We start from the raw sequence: 18467 nt of genomic DNA, 5'->3' as shown, positions 1-18467 counted from the left end.
CTGTTGCCCCCCCCCCCCCCCCATGTAGTTATCTGCAGACAGTCTGTGGTGGGTGGGGCCTGCTGGGTCCCTCCCACAGCTCTGCTTTCCTAACAGGCTATGTACAGCACAGTGATGATATAATTGCTGGGTTTGTAAAAAGCATTTGGTGTACATAAAGTATATTTATACCCCTTATGGGTGTTGCAGAATATATTAAAATGTAACTTTTCGTGCTTGGAGTTTAGCTTTAAATACATCTTAAATGTAATTTGAAAAATTATCACAGTCCATCTTTGTATTAGCCTCCTGTAACTACCTGCACAACAGGAATCAGGCAGGAATGGGCAACAGTGTATGACAATCAGGCTGTACTACACTGCGCAGATTTTAGGCAGCTGGCTGATACGAGGAGAACACCTAGGGATGACCTAATTTATGTACTGCTGCCTTCACTATCTAATCACAGTCTGTATTGCTTTAACTGCAGGAAAGAGAGGTCAGAACCTGACTCTGCTGTGTGATAGGGATATTTGGACTGAAACCCAGATTAACAGAATTCCAATTTTCTTTGGTGGGTAAGAGTATAGTATATGTATGTTAAGTGTGAATTTAGCGCTCTGTCTACACTTTCACTTGAAATAAAGCCCTAGAAAGCCAAGATTATCCAAGATGCTTACTCTAGGATTAAGGCCTCTTTTACACGGGCAATCCTTTCAATGTGTCAGTGGATCTGTCAGTAATGCAGGCGGATCTGATTGGTAGCCCAATGTAACTCTATGGGTAGCCAGATATAAATGGATGTGCGTCCATTAAATCCGAATACGCACAGAGTCCATGGATCAGAGATAAGAGGAAGTTAATGGACACATGTCCACTTACATCCAACTCCCCATAGACCTAACATGGGTTCATACAGCTCAGTTTTTTTTCCTCTATTGCAAGATAGACATTTGTTCCATTCTGCTCTGATCAGCAGGGGATCCATGCATGGTGCCTGGGATTTATTATGGGTATTTAACCAGTTGACATCCGTTGGGGGGGGGGATGTTTTTTTCTTAACGGGCGGACGGCAAGAGGTTAATGAGTGCTAAAGGGTGGAGTGTGATGATAATGAATGCCAATGGGATAAAAGGGGGCAGATAGCCAGAAGAGTTTGCTAGCTTCCAGGCAACTGGAAAACTATTTACCCTATACTTTGAGACAAAATATAAAAACATTCATACACATAAGCGATTATATAATTTAAGGTTATTAAAGATCTGCGTTCTGTTTCAATTTGTTGCCAAATAAGATTTTTTAAAACCAAATAAATCTTTAAAGTGTATTACCACTTTTGCAGCCAAACAGGGATAATACCTATTTTATGTTTGTTATATGTTCACATAGCATAAGGCTTTGAGGCACTGCATGTTAATGAGAGGAAACTCAGTCTCACCCTAATTTTTACTCTCTAGTTTAACTTTAAAAACTGCTCAGAGTAGCTTGGAATCTGCACATAGGCCTTCACCAAAGAAACATGTAAAGGGTATAGTTTTAAAAATTATTTTTAGATATGCTGTGTCAATAGGAGCACATGATAAATATATAGTCGGTTTTCTCAAATTTGACTGTAAAAATGGAACTACACTTTAAGCACTTACAACACCTGACCCTGGCCCAAGACCTCTGCCCAACCTTTTAGGGTTTAACATTTAGTTAGCACTATCAGTATTGTCTGCAAAGTTGCTTTTACTAGAATATTATATAATTAAAGGAAGGTAACAAAATAACAGTATGATGATATGACAAACCTGCATTTGAATGATGATAATCAACATCCTCAACTGGCACTGCTGCATCAACCGGATTTGCCACCTCATCTGGTTGATCATTTGTCATTGTTCTTCGAATGCTTTGATATCTGTTATTGGAAATGTTAAAAAGCAAAAATAAATTACATTAATTGCACATGACTTACATATGGAAAATTGCATATTAGCTACATAAGCTTTTGTGGTCTATCATGACAAAAGTAACAATAACTTTACTAATAAAATATAAGGCATAGATTGTGCAACAATAAAGCTGTTTTTTCTTTCGTGCTAAAGACAGGAAGTTATTATGGAAATTGCATCTTGACAAATCAGTTTGCACGACATGTCAAATAACTCTTGTATGTCACATAATAATGTGTGTAAAAACGTTTTCATTTTACATTTCAGACATAACCATTGAATGTAATTCTTGCACACTTTTCAAGAACAATGCTAGCTGATCTTTTACAATACACATTTATAAAACAAACTAAAAGAACATTGGTGATGTAATAGCTAGCAAGTCTGCCAGTTCACAGATTGGTAAGAATATTGATAGAAATGCCACTGTATGTGCCTTGAAACTAAAGGGTTTCATTCTTGTGGTTTTAAACACATTTATAAAAGATTAAAAAAAAATTTAAGTGCTGATTATGTCTCTTGGTAGCCAGTGTTTATAACAGCATTCTCACAACATTTTGCAATGTCAGAAGACATTAGTACATACTGTATCAGTTTATCAGAACATGCAAGTCATCACCTGTCACAACCCAATATATCTGAACACCTCAGTGCCTCACATTTATTATATAAAGCCTTCCATTGAAGGTTAAAAATCGCCCATGTAACTATTACTTATCAGTCTTGGTGACTTTGTGTGGGTCACAAGTAATCATCAGTCATTCAATGGTGGACACCAAGTGAGGGTAGTCACGGCTCTGGGGCAGGGTAATGGCAATGGATGGCATGGATGTGATGCAGTGTGGGTAGACACAAGTCCTATGTAGATGAACTAATGCTCCGCCCAGTTGTAATGACAGATCAGTGTCCCAAAATGACCTGGGGACTCTGATCTGTCATTAAACAATAACAACTGGGCCAAGCCGGCCGTGACATCATGGCCGACTCCGTCCAGTTGTTATTTATTGCCCGGGACCTGCTAGAAGACTCTGGCAGGTGCCGGCCAATAGGAAAAAGTTGGGCAGAGCTAGCAGTGATGTCACCATACCTCCGCCCAATTGTTTATATTTTGCCGGCATCTGTCAGATTTGACATTATGCGGCAGGAATTCGTCATGTGCGGTCGGGTCGGCGTGCATAATTTTTTTTAAATTAATTTATTTCTTTTAAAAAACTATTTTTTTCTTTAACAACTTCAAGACCAAGTGTTTAGACCCCCTTCCTGGCCAGGCCATTTTTCAGTATTCAGCGCTGCGGTACTTTGACTGACATTTATTCCGTCATGCAACGCTGTACTGAAATACATTTTATACCATTTTTTTGGGGACACATAGAGCTTTATTTTTGTGGAATTTAATCACCACTGGGGTTTTTTTAAATATATTAAGGAAAAACTACAGATGTAAAAAAATTAAAAAAAACAGTTCCCCCTATATTAAATTCTAAAACATTTATTATTACCAAATTTTTTGGTAAAATATAAAAGACGGGGTCACGTCGGGTAAAGAGACACCAAAGAGCTTTCTAGCAGTACTTTATTTGTAAAAAGGCAAAACAGCAGCATGGTAGAGCTTTCTTTTGGTGGTTTTTATTCAACACTGGGGGTTTTATTTTTTACTATATTAAGGGTTGAAGCAGAGATATGCTTCATCAGCTTCTCTCCAGCATCTGAAGCTGGAGAGTGACAAAAGAATGCGGAAGTGATGTAATATAGACAGCGGAGAGGGGACCGGAGGGAGTCCGTGTACCGATCTCTCTCTGATCCCCTGTCAGAGTTTTTAACAGTCATCGCTGCCTGTTTTTAAAAATCGGGCATTTTCCGGTTGCGCACGCAGATCAGACATTCTCACCGTCTATTAAGCTGCTCCATCTGCTGGATAGAATTTGACCTCTGCAAAATTTGTGGAGCTGGAGGAGCTGTAGGACGCTGCCACGTTGTTGTACGATTTACATGATCAACATAAAATATTCTGCCATGACTGTCAATTCTTGCCTCCCAATCTGTAAGTACAAAAAATATAACACAGCAGATGATTTCACTTTTTGGTATAATATAAAATAGAGGAGTTAACTAAAAGGATTATAGATGTGACAGATAAACATTTTGGAATTGACAAGACAGTACTAATTATTAATCTTAAATTACAAATGTAAATATTAGTTAATGTGTGCAGGGTAATGTTGACACCCAAAGCCCTAGCTAGCATGGTGTTGATTATGCACTGGAATGCAGTATTATTTACCAGTACGAGTTGTGCTTATTTTACATGAAAAAAAACTGTTTGCCAATTAAAGCTTACTTTTCAAGTTAAATCAAGACGCAACCTTTATCCATATTATAAATAGCCAGTAATCCTCCAACCATGTTCATCTGTTCTGATTGAAGCATCAAATAATAGAGTATCAACCTCTAGTCTCTTTATTTCTGGCTTCTCATATCATAACAGAAAGGTAATGGGCTTTATCCAATGTAAGTGCATTGTTTACTGTAACCAGTTTATTATTTTGCAGCACCTTTTCCTGTTTGTAATAAGGAGCAAATATGGCACAACTAGCTAGCAAACAAACCTAAAAACAACCAAGTTCCCACCAAACATTTCTATAATAATGTGTCAAAATTAAAGAAGATGGATTGTGAGTTGTGTGGCTGTACACAATTGAGGCTGGCCTCTACACCAGTTTGTAGAGGTCCCAGATTGCACTGAGAGGTGAAATTGGGGGCTCCGACTTTCAGGAATTTGGTATTGGCATACAGTAGGCAGTTTTGAAAGCCTACAGGGTCATTCTGGAGGGCAAGCCAGTAAAATGGGAGATACAGTAAATATGTGAGCTTGTCAATTTCTAGTGCCCTTTTAATAGCCATGTTTGCTTTAAAGAAGGTTGTTAAGAGTAAGATGTTCTGTCACAATAGCAGTTGTTACACAACATTGACCACTTGCCTTTTTTTATCCCAAAGTGTGCTCAAGAGTTGATTAATTAGGGTTAAGAACACCTCTCCTTCTTGAAACCTATAGAAAATGTGTGCCAGTAAAATAAAGACATTTATTGGCAGCCTATGGTATGTTAAGGAACTCCTACTACTAGCTGCAGATATTATCCCCTAATCCCAATTTATTTGATCTATTAAACATGATTTTCTTTTAATCACTGATTACACAGCTGTCCACATCACCCAATTATTGGACCCACATCAAACTCTGCTTTATCATGAAAACAATACGCTAACATTTTAAGGAGGGAGCAAAAAGGGGGCTCCAGAAAGACACGGTCTATGCAGAGATTCACAGAGAGAAAAGCACTAAGATTACATATTATTCAGCCTGTTCAAAATTTAAATGAGTAGTGCGCTTTCACATATAAAGAACTCCAGGCAAATAAAATCTTAACCCCACTGCAAGGGTTAAGTGATCATTTTGCCTAGGGAGCTAAAGTAAGAGAGATATACTCAAGTCTGAAGCTGACATCTTTTTCTCCATTCAGAGTGGCTTGTAACAGGTTACACAGCAAGGAAAGCCTCCCCGTCGTGTAACCTGTCATTGACGAGCGCTGCCTGTTAATTACTGGCGCTGCTTCATCCACCTTTTTACAGCTATGCTAGGTTGCACAGCAGCGGGCTTCCCCACTGCTTGTTTAACCTAACATAGTGAGGCCAGAACTGCAACCTGGTGACGAGGAAGCATGGAGATGGCTTCTTTGTTAATCATGAAGCAGGCTGGCGAGTCTTTACACGCTACCTGGCTTCCAGGCTAATCAGGAAGCCAGGTGGCAAGTCATTACATGTCGCCTGGCTTCCTTAATGGGGCTTATGGTATCGGTATTCAGTATCGGTGAGTACTGAAAAAAATATTGGTACTTGATACAGAAAAACCGGTATTGGTGCATCCCTAATGAGTAAGAAGAAAGAACTCAACAGTGTTTTAGTAAACCATACAAAGTCTAGAAAAAATATTAAACGGACATGCTTTGCAACTAAGGTATATATTTTGCATTTTAAACTGTCCAAACTGCAACAACATAGTTAAGGGTGATCATAATAACAACCCCAAAATGCAATATTATATCCTGTAGACTAAGTGATACTACACTAATATGCATGTGTTTAACATAAACAGATTGAGTGTGTATGTGTTTACATTTGCAGAGAGCAGTAGGATAATAATTAGTACAAAAACGTTAAAAAAAAAAGCTCAGGGACACTTATCCTTGAAAGTTGCTTATATGTATCCAAGTTTAATCAGATGGTATTGGAAATAATGCAATGCTGGAAAAACAGGTGAAAATGCAGGTTTTCTTTGCTACTACCACATTTTTTATTTTAAACTTAAGATAACTATCTGGACAGTTAAGACAAAGGTCTGTACACAACTCAAAATTGCTCTTCATTAGTCATACCACACATTCTTATCATGACCACTGCTCCTCAGCACTCTTTGAAATATCTAATGCATAGTGTGCTTGGGAGTCAATAAATGATGCCATGTTCACATTGGAAGGACTATATCCATTAACGCAGGGAGTGCTTCCAGATATAAAAAGTTCTGAATGATATCATGTCTTACTGGGAGGTAAAGCTTCATCTATCCTCTGGTATCTGCCAACATCTGGCCGGACTGAAGGAAGTGATCGTAATGCTTGATTGCCATCTAACTGAGAACCTAAGGAATAATACAGACAAGTTTAACAGGTGTCTAATGAGATTTAAAAACTCATTTGTCAAAGAATATGATCTGCACAATGCTATTTTAGTGTTATTTGGCACATATCAGCTTTTCAAATACTTGTAGGACTTCAGTTGCCATTCAGCTATTGTCTAAAATGATTTTAATGTATACATTTTACTGAGCAGATGACATGCAACAAACTATTAAGAGATCGCTTAATCTTACCTTTTATCATGTTAATTAAACAAAATCTGATATCTGATCCTACTACTGTTTTAAATTTGATGTCATGAAGTTATCAAAGCATGCAAAAAATTATTTTTAAGAAAGAAAAGTGGGGTCTTGAAAGCACCAAAGATGACAACTCCAGACAAAAAGATATATAAAATATATATTTATTAGTTGGTAGCTGACTGGAGGAATGGACGGGGGAGGGGTGGGTACAGCTGGCTCTGCCTCTAGATAGGCAGAGGCAGCTATCACTCACACAGCAGGGTGGATCTCGACAGCTTTGTCGGGATCCGTCCCGGCAGCTATAGCTCGCGACACACTGAGCTTTGGATCATGGGAGGATGCTAGTATATGTCTTAACCTCCTTGGCGGTATTCCCGAGTGTAGGTCGGGGTTACTTTTCCATACCCTGAACTACACTCGGGAATATCCCACATTATTTACTTACCTTGTGCCTCGAGCCGTGCGGTGTCCTCCGGCCGGTGCCGGCATCTGTCTTCCGGGTTCCGTCCCTTGCGAGCCGACGCATCGCATGGGGGCGGAACTGGCGGGAAATTCGAAAAAAACGACAAAATAAAATAACGAAAAAAATCCGAAAAAAAATTGCGCCGAAAAAATAACGAAAAGCTAAATAATCATACCGCCAGGGAGGTTAAGAGAACTATGGGGAGAACCATAGTTCCCTTAAGAGAACTATGGGGAAAAGCACATACCCCATAGTTCTCTTTTAAAGCTTAAATCTAGGTACAAAAACTTTAATTTAAATATATTCCTCAATAGCCAATAAGGATATAAATCCACTTTGTGTGCACCAAATGCCTTTGCAAACCAAGTTATTACACAGTTCTCAATTACATAACTAAACTATTCCTCACAGAGACATTTGTAGGTTGTACATGCCATATACATTACACTTCAGTTTGTTGTATACAAAGCAGAGATGAATGATGCATAGTAATCCACAACATGCACTCAGGTACACATTTAAGTGCAGTAAACTTCTATAACTTGACTGGCTGCATTTATTCACTGCACTTCATTGCTTTTTAAACCATGGTATTAAAGGCAAGATAAGTTCAAAGTGTATGTATAGGCATAACTTTATTTTTGGGAAAAAGTAGGGAAATATTAAAACCACTCTCAGGTTATATTTTTTGCCTGTGTCCCACTCGAAAGTCACCCATTCACTTCCGGTCTTAGCAGTAATGTGTCCAGCTATATCCTGGGCTAACCCTTAATAAACCAGCCCCTTAAAGTTTGTATTTTCCCTCACTTTCTGTCTCAATGACTACAGTCACCAGAACAAATAAAGTGTCTGCCAAATAGATAGTAATAAAATGGACTGAAGGTCTAATCATTCCCTACTCTATCCAAAACGAAACAAAGTTTTGACTTTATATGCATTTTAATGCTGGCCACACAAACTCTAAAATATACATTTTCTAACGTATTTAATAAAGCAGTACAAACAATAACAGTAATTTGGAAAGTATAATAGACCATAATAATATAAACTATATGGTCAAAGGTATGTGGGTACCCCTCCAGATTACTGAGTTTGGGTATTTTCCGTGAAGGATACTGTTAATGCTACAACATACAAAGACAGTTTGAAGAAGGTCCTTTTCTGTTCCAAGTTAACATAACTGTGTGTCCCTGTTCACCAAGCCAGGAAGCCATGGTTTGATGAGTTTGGTGTGGAGGAACTCAAGTGCCCTACATAGAGGCCTGACCTCAACCCTAATAAACCTTTTTGCCATGAACAAATGCACTTTTTAGCTGAACACTCCAAAATCTTGTGGAAACCCTTCCCAAATGTGTTGCCATAACCTGACAATGCTTAGACAAGCTCTAGCAAGAGATACTTAGAGTGGCATCATAAGCTGGTTTCGGCTTGTCAGCACTAAACAGAAGCCAGCTGGCCAGCTTTTTGGACACCTACAGCTCACTATTATGACTCCAGTACAGAAATGTAATTGGTGCTATGGGTTAATACGCTTTGGACACTAATTATTCTTTCTACTGCTTTATTAAAAAAAGCCTGTAGATTATTATGAACTACATGTGGCTTATTATGTGACGCTAGATAGAAAAACATGTGGTAAAACCAAGTACCTGCTGAGGCACCTTCACATTGTACACTTGACTGTATCATACTTCTGCATACTGCCTGTGCACTACCAGTATCTTCATCCTGAGTCGACTGACCACTGGTTGGAACTGTTTGCATGTTCCTTCTCTGCCAAATTTCCTCTGTTCCTTCTACTTCACTCTGTAATTCTGTTCCACCTTGATCTCCATCTTTATTTCGGCTGATGTTTACAATTGGAAGAGAACAAGGATTGCATAGAGATGCCTGTACTTCTAAACCACCAGAACTCTCAGATTCATGTTCACAGGCCCCATATCCTGGGGAAAAAACATCATTTTCTGTACTTTCTAAAGATGAACAGGCATTGTATGTAAAAATGCTAGAAGTAGCATTACAATTCAAAAATGTACCATTATTGTGTTTACTTGCCCCTTCCTCTGCAACTCTACTGCCTTCACAAGAAGTCTGTGTAAGTATGGAGCTGCTTGCACCCATTTCAGACAATACCTGAGAAGATGTACCCATCAATGTTTCAGTAGAGTTTGTATCCACATTACTTTCCCTGTTTGGGATCCCCTCCTGTCTCTCAGCAGTTACAGCTGAGGATGCCAGTGTTTCCATGGCAACACATAATGCAGCATCACCCTCCACATCAACATTCTTAACTGTCACAGTAATTTCTTCCTCCTGATCAACTGTTCCCCCAGTTGGGAGGTCTAAACTAATGGCATGTGTGTTACTTTCACTGATATCAGAGGTTTGTGAATTCAGTTGTGCATTATCACAGTTGCCACATTCCACTTGATCTGCTTCTGAACCCAAATAATTAACTTTTTTTCTAATAGTACCACAATGTAAAACAAGGCCACCTTCATCCAGCAGAGGGGAATTACATATCAAGTCCTGACGAAATTCATGATCTTCTTCATCTGAATCAATGTGAAGCATGGCATTAAGTCTTGTGTCAGTAGGAAAACTGCTCCTTAGCTTTGGTGATGCACCAAGTGATCGATCGCAGGAAACAGATGTAGCAGCATTGCTTTTGGCATTGTTGCTGTGTTCAAGGGAATCAAGGTAATCGTTAAGTGAGTCCTGGCGATTACGGATGGGTGATATCCTTGAAGTAGCACTAGTTGCCTCTTCACAGTCTGTCTCAACAGTGCCACATCTTACTCCATCTAACAAAGTTTCTGCAAAAACTGGTCCATTGGAACACGTGGAATGCACATCTTGACCAGCAGCCATCTCTTCATCATCAGAAGGTGTACCAAGGTCTCCGTTTATGTTACTTTCTGCAAGCAGCGTGCCCACAGCCTCTGGAGAAGCATCTGTATATGAATAAGGACACATGTTATAACTATTAATAAAAAAAGGTATATAAATTAAGGTTAAATGTATCATTCTATAAAGTTGCATGTACTCAAACCCCATTCCTCCCTCTAGTAAACTCCCCAAAAAAACAAAAATGCCCTGTGTTTTTTTTACAAAGAATATATTGCAAAAATGTTTATGAATTATAGGTTTTAAACAACATGTTAGGCTGGTATGAGAGCTACTCCTATTCTACACACCCCACAAAGCCAGTGTGCTAAATACAGCATCAAGAAAAACTGCCACCTACAGGCAAACAAAAAAAACATTGAAGGCCAGCCCCCACTTAACCCCTCCTCTAACCGCCATGCCTCAGTATTGTGAACAAGCAGTATATAAGGCCAATAAACACAGAGGGACAGGACCTGTGTCCCTGAATGGACTTAAAAAGATTTTACAGTAAGTGGGAAAAAAAAAATCTTATTTCTTTATTACACATTGAGAGACACAGGATAAAGGAATTTTAAAACCGTCAAGATGTCCAAAAGCAGTCCAACTGAGGGGTGAGCAACATCCACTGACAGAAGATGGAACCAGGAGCTGTCTACAACAACCAGAAGGACCCATGCTCCAATCTGAACCAAAATTCCTTACAGGACAGGGTAACTGCTAATGACCCAGGGGCGGTCACTGAGGATCAACCTGATGTTCGTAACAAGACAAAAATTACCACTAAAAAGGAATAACTACTTTGAAGTACACTTTTGCACCTGAAAAAGCTGTGAGCTTAAGCAACTATCTACACGGGGAATAATGTAACTACCAGTATAAGGAGAATAGACCAACAAGAATGGTCAACAAAGGGAAAACTGTAATGTTTACCAGCCTCAAAACAAATCCTTAAGGGAAAATTGGTCAACAAATCCACAGGGTAAGACCAGCCGGTCTAAGGTTTAGAAAAGGCCCAAGAGCGATGAACCCATCCCAGGGTTTGGAGGCCCTGACTTAATCTGAACTCTTGAGTACCCCCGATGTGTGCCATCTGTTACAGGGAATATCTGCTGCAGGACTGCAGCATGAGCAGTCGGCTGAGAATCTAAGGAAACCAGCATAGTTTCTTCCTGCCATGTTGGAGATAAAGTACACCCAAGTTCACAAAGCTTTGTCCCCAGAATGTTTACTACAGGATGGAGAGAACCAGAAGGCAAAAACAGTGCTTCTAAAGGGAACCATGCAGTTGAGAATAACATCCTCAACATTACCCAGTGCAGGGGACCATATCACTCATCCTGTCACAGCAAGAATTCCCCAGCCTTAGGTAAAGGTCTTACAGCACCAAAGTGATGTCCAACAAAGTCCAGGTCATGGAACCCACTCACAGTGGGACCCCAGGAAAAAGCAGGCACAACTTGATTTCCAGACATGAGGACAGTAGTCCCCCCATGAAGGGGGGAAAGAATTACCCCACAGAATCTAAGAGACTGAAGGTTGATATTAGGCACAGCTGGATCCATAATGACTGCTTGTGTATCTTGCCTCAAGTTCAGACTCTCAAATACCAAGAATAAAGGAATACGGCATTTATTTAAAAAAAACGAAGGTCCACAAGAGATGGAGAGGTGACCCGTGCAAATAAACGTGAAGGAGGGGAAAGTACTGTGACCCTTATGGAAAACTCCACTAAAGCCAAGGGGGTGCAGAATGCTTCTGGTGACCAGGAGTTACCATCATTGGGCATTCTAAGGCTCCAAAAGGTTACAACTTGCAGTAGTAGGGCCCCTAATTAGAATTCTGGCTATCGGAGTCCAGAAAACTAACTTTTAATAGGTGGGTCGCCGAAGCATCCCACAAAAGGTAGAGCAGACATAAAGTTTAGTGCTGTCAACAACTATAAGTGCACTTGAAAGTCAAAGCTGGGAAGGAAGCAGTGGAAACTGGTCCCAACTGACTCTTTAAAGGTCCCCCTGGGAAGAGGGCTTACTAAGGATCAGCATTATCAGAGAATACAGAATTTTCCGGGAGGAGAGGGAATACCCTTGTAGGGAACAATGCCCAAGAGCAAGTTTCTATTGAGAGAGGAACAGGGGGTCCCAGAGTGCAGGCAACCCAGGGAGAACTAGGTAAGGGACAGCTTGTAATGGATCCCGGGGACGCCGCCGTTCCGACTCACGGAACCGAGTGGAAGCTCCGCCCCCGGGCCGACGACGTCATACGAGACCGCCTCCGGCCTCGTCATAAGCCTCAATCTCCCACCTGTCTGGGGTTCCAGCAACCCTATGCGGACGCCAGACGAGTGCCGGTCTCACTGCAGCAACCTGCCACAGCTTCAACCACTCGACAGCCGAACCCCAGCTGACAGGCTACCTCGGGATCTCTGCGCTAGCGTTACCAGCATTATTCCCACTCAACCCTCCAGACTCCAAAACCGCAAGTATTCCCCTCTGGGTTGCTACCCACAGGGAATTCAATTGCCTACTATAACTGCCTTGGACTGATTTATACTGTGGCATTGAAGATAAGGGAAGCCTGCCCTCTGCTGGCGACTAAAGATATTGTCTAAACTACTAAAATTACACTGATATTGTGGAACACTTAATTCATACCTACTTTGATGAACTGTGATACCGTGTGTTTAACATATGTGAAGTGAACATATAAAGTTATACAAACAACAGGTTCTGGGGATACACCAGACTGGGAGAACCAAGTACTGGGGTTGTGTGAATTGAACATAACTGCCACAGAAGTGCATTCCAGTGTGAAGTAACATTAGTGAAGCCATTCACTCCCACCATTGGCCTAGAGACCACCCCCTATTCTGCTACATACCTTAATAGAAACTGTTGTAGGAGTAGTAAGCTTAGTTAGGTTGGAAGATAGACCGATGATGCACTGAGCTTGCTTGGCAATATTAAACCTTGCCATCACGAACTCCTGCGCTAGAGCACGTGACGGTTAACGTGTCTCCGCAGCTGAGCTCCATCTTCCTATTCAAACAGATTATTACACAGCTGCATGTAATAATGTAGCACAGGAAACATGCTGGGTAAATAAATGCTGTTTCTAAGTAATTTGTCTGAGAGCTAAAAGGGGTATCATGAGCATTCAAATCCAAGAGGGCCGATTACCAGGAACCCATCCAGTTGTGTGAACAGCCCCCCACTTGTAAAAGTTGAGGCGCACCCTTATGTCAAAGCCTTCTGGACCTATGGTCTGAAGGTTTTACAGATCTCCTGGAGAGCATACTGTGGCCACCCGAATTACTGCTTGAAGGGAAGGGGAATCAGTTGTTCCTTGAACGTCTCATCAGCATCCCACATGCATAGCCAGAGTGCCTTACACATTTATACAGATATAAGTACTATGTGAGTCCAGAGGTTTCTAATAAACCATAAAAACCTAAATCTCAAGGCTCCAGACATCTGCTCTAACTGTTCCATAATGTGGGGACCTACCCCAGTGGTGGATGGATTCTCTCTAAGGAGTTTCATCCACTCTGACATCATTTGACTGAGAGTTAACTCAAACTGGGATCTAAGGAGGGAATTCAACTTCATATTAGTGAAGTCCCCAAAGGTAAAAGGTAAGTATACCTTTGACCATCTCTGTTAATGTGGATCACTGGAGCATCCACATTGGGCATGGACCACCTATTAATGAATCCCTTCTCAAAGGGAAAATGCTCTGGCCAGTCTCAGGTAGGGTCCAGGACCCTTCATAGAGAAAGTCTTCTAAAAGCAGCTGTAGCAGAAAAGTATCTGCAGTCATAGGGCCCCTAAAAGACCCAAGGTTTATAAAAACAGGCTGATCCACCAAATGCAGGGGATACACACTTCATCAATAAGGTTTGAAACAATCCTCTGTAAATATGTATATCCAAGTCAACTGCAGGAGACTGCAGTGACCCAAAACAGCCTTTCCCAACTGTTGGAATTCAAAATCTGAATCAGAAATGACAACAGACCTGGTATGACTTGTGGTCACAAGAGGGTCAAAAACTTTGCCAGGGAGGGACAGAGACAGACCCTGCCAGGAATGGCATTAAAACATGAATCCTCAGTGCCGCCCGATGGAGTTGAAATAGACTCTACAGATGATGACCCTATAAGAAAAAGCGTCCCAGGTAGTGGAGTATGAGCTGAGGTCACCCATAGCAGTGGGACTGTCCTCTGTGTGTCTTTGAGAAGATATGTTCTTTAGTCAGCAAGTAGGCCCAACGTGAGGCAAGGCCTCAAGTACTCACAAATCTGGGGACCTGGTGCTGATGAGCATTTTAGGGGGCCAGAAATGACCAAGTCACTGTAGGCAGGCAGGATAACAGAACTGAAGATCTACTTGATGCTTCAGGAGCAGGAGCAGCAGTGGGATGGTGCTTCCTCTAGGCTGAATAGCAGAAACGAGAGTTTGGAACATGAGCATGTAGCACTCTGTTTAACAGATGACATTAGTGTTCAATCCCTCAGCTTTAACCCTTACCGTGTGAGGCAGGAGATTTAAAAATGGTGCCCAATAGTACCAACTGTGAGGTAGCCCGGCCGACCTTACTCACTAAGTTAGCCTTCAGAGACAGAATCACACCAGAGACTGTGCCATGGCTCTGGACTCCGAAAGCACTCTGCAGCTAACTAAAACAGTACATGAATGTCTTGGAAGCACCACAAATCAGAGTCCATTGCCCAAAGGTCACATTCTAGGCTAGTAGAGACAGGGTCACACGTGAGGCTGTATGAAGGTTCTGGACCTGGAAAATGTCCCAAGGCTAACCTAACCAATAAACTCCGGTCTGAACATTGCCACAATGCAGAAAACAGTGCCCTAAGGTCCCATTCAGGCTAGCCACCAATCTTCCAGTCCAGCACGGTCTGAGTACAGCCTCCAAAGCTAATGGTTAGGATACGCTAATCCTGATGGATGCTATGTAGAGATCAGTTCAAGCAGCGGTACAGAGGTGTATCAAGGATCTTGACTGAAGTCATTAAAAATAAAAAGCTAGTAAAAACTATAGTTAGACTATTTTTCAGCAGAGTTGCGGAAATAACCATGCACCCTCCTAGAACACTAGCAAATGACTGAGGCATGACGATTAGACATGTGGTTATATGTGTAATGACCTTCTATGATTTTTTTTCTGTATGTCAGTGACCAAACCTCCTGTAGGTGGTTATATAACTATTACAGAATTCCTATGTCCCTTAATGGCCAATAAAGAAATTGAATCAACATTTGAAATAAACATGATAAAAACATCAACATCTTCTGTTGCATATGAACACACAGGCATTTTTAGCAGCTCAAACTGGCTACTAAAATCGCTAATGATTAATTGGTAAGAGTAGCTATTGATTGCTACACAGATGTAACAAACGGCTCTCAGGGTGTGAACTACATAGTAGCAACTCGTAATGTTTAATCACACATGATGGCACAATACCCCAAATATATGTGAATAAGTGTTACATACTACGTCTCTAGCTCCCACCATAGAGAGTCATTTGTTTTACACCTAAATTAAAGTGACCCTGTCACTAGGAAACCCAAACGTAAAAACTGAAATAGCATAACCTTGCAAAAGAATGGGGGGGGGGGGGGTGGAGTGACTTCAATCTTCACTCTCTTGCTCTTACGACCATCACTGCTATGTAAAAATTCCATGTCTTAAGGATAGCTTGCCCCTCCAGCTGTTGGTTCCTCCCACTGGCCCCTACAGGAAAAAGTAGTGGCACAGTGTTTGGATGGAGGAACCACGTTGCATAGCAGGGGACCAGCCATCCAACAATCCTGGAAGTGCCAAATCCCAGCAGCACCCGTAGCTCTGCAAAAGACCGAAGCTGGAAATTGACACTTGCTGAAAAGGCAAGTAGTCTTCTTATGTAGGGTGCTTCTCTTTCAGTTTGAGTTTCCTGGTGACAGACTCATTTTAATCACTAGGGATTTTAGTAGCTTGAACTTCTAAATCATGCCCATGGTTTCTTGCCTTATAGGTGTGAATTCACTAAGCAGCATTAGTATTAACTATGTTAATTGGTTTATTTAAAAATATTCTCATCAAAACTTTAACTTCACATTCCTATATATTGAACAATACAGTAATTATAATAATAATGTAACTATTGCAAGTTTTTATTTTACTCAATATTTCTCATTAATCCACATTTTTTCTCAAGAAATGTGATTCTCCTAAAAAGCAAACACTGAATGGTATCATATCCCCTCAGGGCTGAGTGGAATTTATGTCAACTGTCTTTTACAAACACATCACAAAAATCAATAATATAATATGCTAGATCCCATGCTATGCTGAATGTAACACTTTCATAACTGTTTAGAAAAATGAATCACATAGTACATTATGCTAATGCCCTCTATGTATCAAATTAGAAGTTACAATTGTGTTTTTGTCACCTGATGTTTTCTTACCATCATGAACTGATGACATAATTTCAACTTTGAACTGTAAATATCCACTGACATGATCGGTTGGGAGTCTTCTACCAAGATTATAGCTGAGTATTTGATCCCTGAAAGAAGACTGAATGTTAGAATTGCATACAGACCCTACTATGTTTGAAACAGATTACAGTGTAATTGAGCATGTATTTTAAAGGTGAACTCCGGGAAAACAGCTAAATACACAGATGAAATATATATACAATGCTGTTTCACCTGACACAATATTTGTATTTCTGACCACCAAGTGTATAGATCTGCCAAGCCTCACAGGCCAGTTTGATAGGACAGGAGACCTGATCTTTCTCTGCTGCAGTTCAGTAACAATTACAACTCCGGTCAGGTACACGACCGGTCAGTGAAAGGAAAAGCAGCACATTGATAAGATTATCTCCTCTCTCCTCCTCTTAGCATGCTCCTTGGACTGTAGCACACTTATTGGCCCCTTTGCTGCTTTTCCCTTCTCCAGTTTGAGGTGTGCTGTACAGGGACTGAAAGAGGCATATACCATGTCAAACCTGTTGGTAATGTTTTTAGATTGAAGCACTGAGATCTTGGGGAATGCTGCATTACGTTTTACTTGCTTAGAATAATTTTTTGGGGGGGAAAAAGTGCGTCTTATGGAGCGAAAAATACGGTATATAGATCTATATATATGTGTATATATATAGATCTATATATATATTGTGGCATTGCGTGGCTATACCACGGTGTTAGGTGGCCTAAAAGTCACCCAGGATTCTCAGCCAGAGGGGCTTAGTGGGTCCAGGAAGCAATTGCTCGTACCAGGAAAGAGCTGGCTTCTCAGTCCTTTCAAGGTTTTCTGGATCATAGTTGGGATCCTGGAGCCAGGAGATTTCTTAGAGCTCTGGGTGGGATGAAATCTTGAGGAGGGTGCCGGAGTGTGTTCAGGGCTCCTGCTGGGAAGAGGGACAGGTTGTGTCCGGGAGTCAGGCGGACTCCACCCAGAAGCCAGGAGGCTGTGTATGTGTTGGAGGCTGGAAGGCCTAGAGAGGCTCAGAGAGCCAGGCACCCAAGGTGTGTGGGTGTGAAATCAAAGGCTGCTTAAAGCTGCTCAAAGGGCCCAGTGTATTCCCGAAGAGATCCAGTTGAGGAAAACAGTAAGGTCCGGGGACTGGGACACTGAACTTTAACCGCGATTTGCAGCCCACAAAACGCGTCAAACTCGCGTTTACAAGGGCTATCCGGTTGTATCCTAATGGATACGTGTGGAAATACGCCCCAAAGAAGCTCCTGTACTTCTTTGGGCGTAGGCCGTTTTCCAGCACGTTCCGACACGCTGAAATACGCCCAAGTGAGGACCATGCCCATAGGAAATAATGGGATTTAATTTGCTGGGCGTTTTACAGTGCGTCGATCAGCGCTGTAAAAACGCCCAGGTGTGAACCCGGCCTTAATGGCTTAATGAGTTCGTGTACTACATATTACAGTACATTGATATATGCTGTTGTATTTCCAACACAACCCAGATACTTACACTGCAAAAATAAAGTTAATAACATATTAATAATTAGAGAACTGCGTTCATTTGTCTTTTATTTCTGCCTGGAGTTCAGCTTTAGATCAAAACACACTGAGTTAATTAAATGTTTAATAGTAGTTATTTTCAATGTGACTTTTGCATTTGTAGATGCTGGATGCTTATTATTTCCATCTTAACTGTATTTCATATACTGGCTGTACATATCAGGGAGTGTGCTCAGCATGCCTGCTCAACAATTTAGAATATTAAATTAGAAGAAATGAGATA

At 41.0% G+C, this 18467-nt stretch overlaps 1 protein-coding gene across 1 annotated transcript in view; it reads right to left on the bottom strand.

The window, feature by feature from the left end:
* Positions 1 to 18467, bottom strand: part of HECW2 (HECT, C2 and WW domain containing E3 ubiquitin protein ligase 2) — a 220675-nt gene that overhangs the window by 52087 nt on the left and 150121 nt on the right. Inside the window, exons 9-13 of the mRNA XM_018562010.1 lie at positions 16667 to 16767; positions 9808 to 10266; positions 6514 to 6609; positions 3805 to 3955; positions 1773 to 1882 (exon numbers count right to left, since the gene is read on the bottom strand). Coding sequence (XP_018417512.1) covers positions 1773 to 1882; positions 3805 to 3955; positions 6514 to 6609; positions 9808 to 10266; positions 16667 to 16767 — 917 coding nt within the window. The remainder of the gene's footprint in view (positions 1 to 1772; positions 1883 to 3804; positions 3956 to 6513; positions 6610 to 9807; positions 10267 to 16666; positions 16768 to 18467) is intronic.

The sequence above is a fragment of the Nanorana parkeri genome, unplaced genomic scaffold (genome assembly GCF_000935625.1).
Source record: "Nanorana parkeri isolate BGI_ZX_2015 unplaced genomic scaffold, ASM93562v1 scaffold555, whole genome shotgun sequence".
Classification (NCBI taxonomy): Eukaryota; Metazoa; Chordata; class Amphibia; order Anura; family Dicroglossidae; genus Nanorana; species Nanorana parkeri.
Note: the sequence above shows the minus strand (reverse complement) of the source record. Positions and strands in the feature narration are given on the sequence as shown.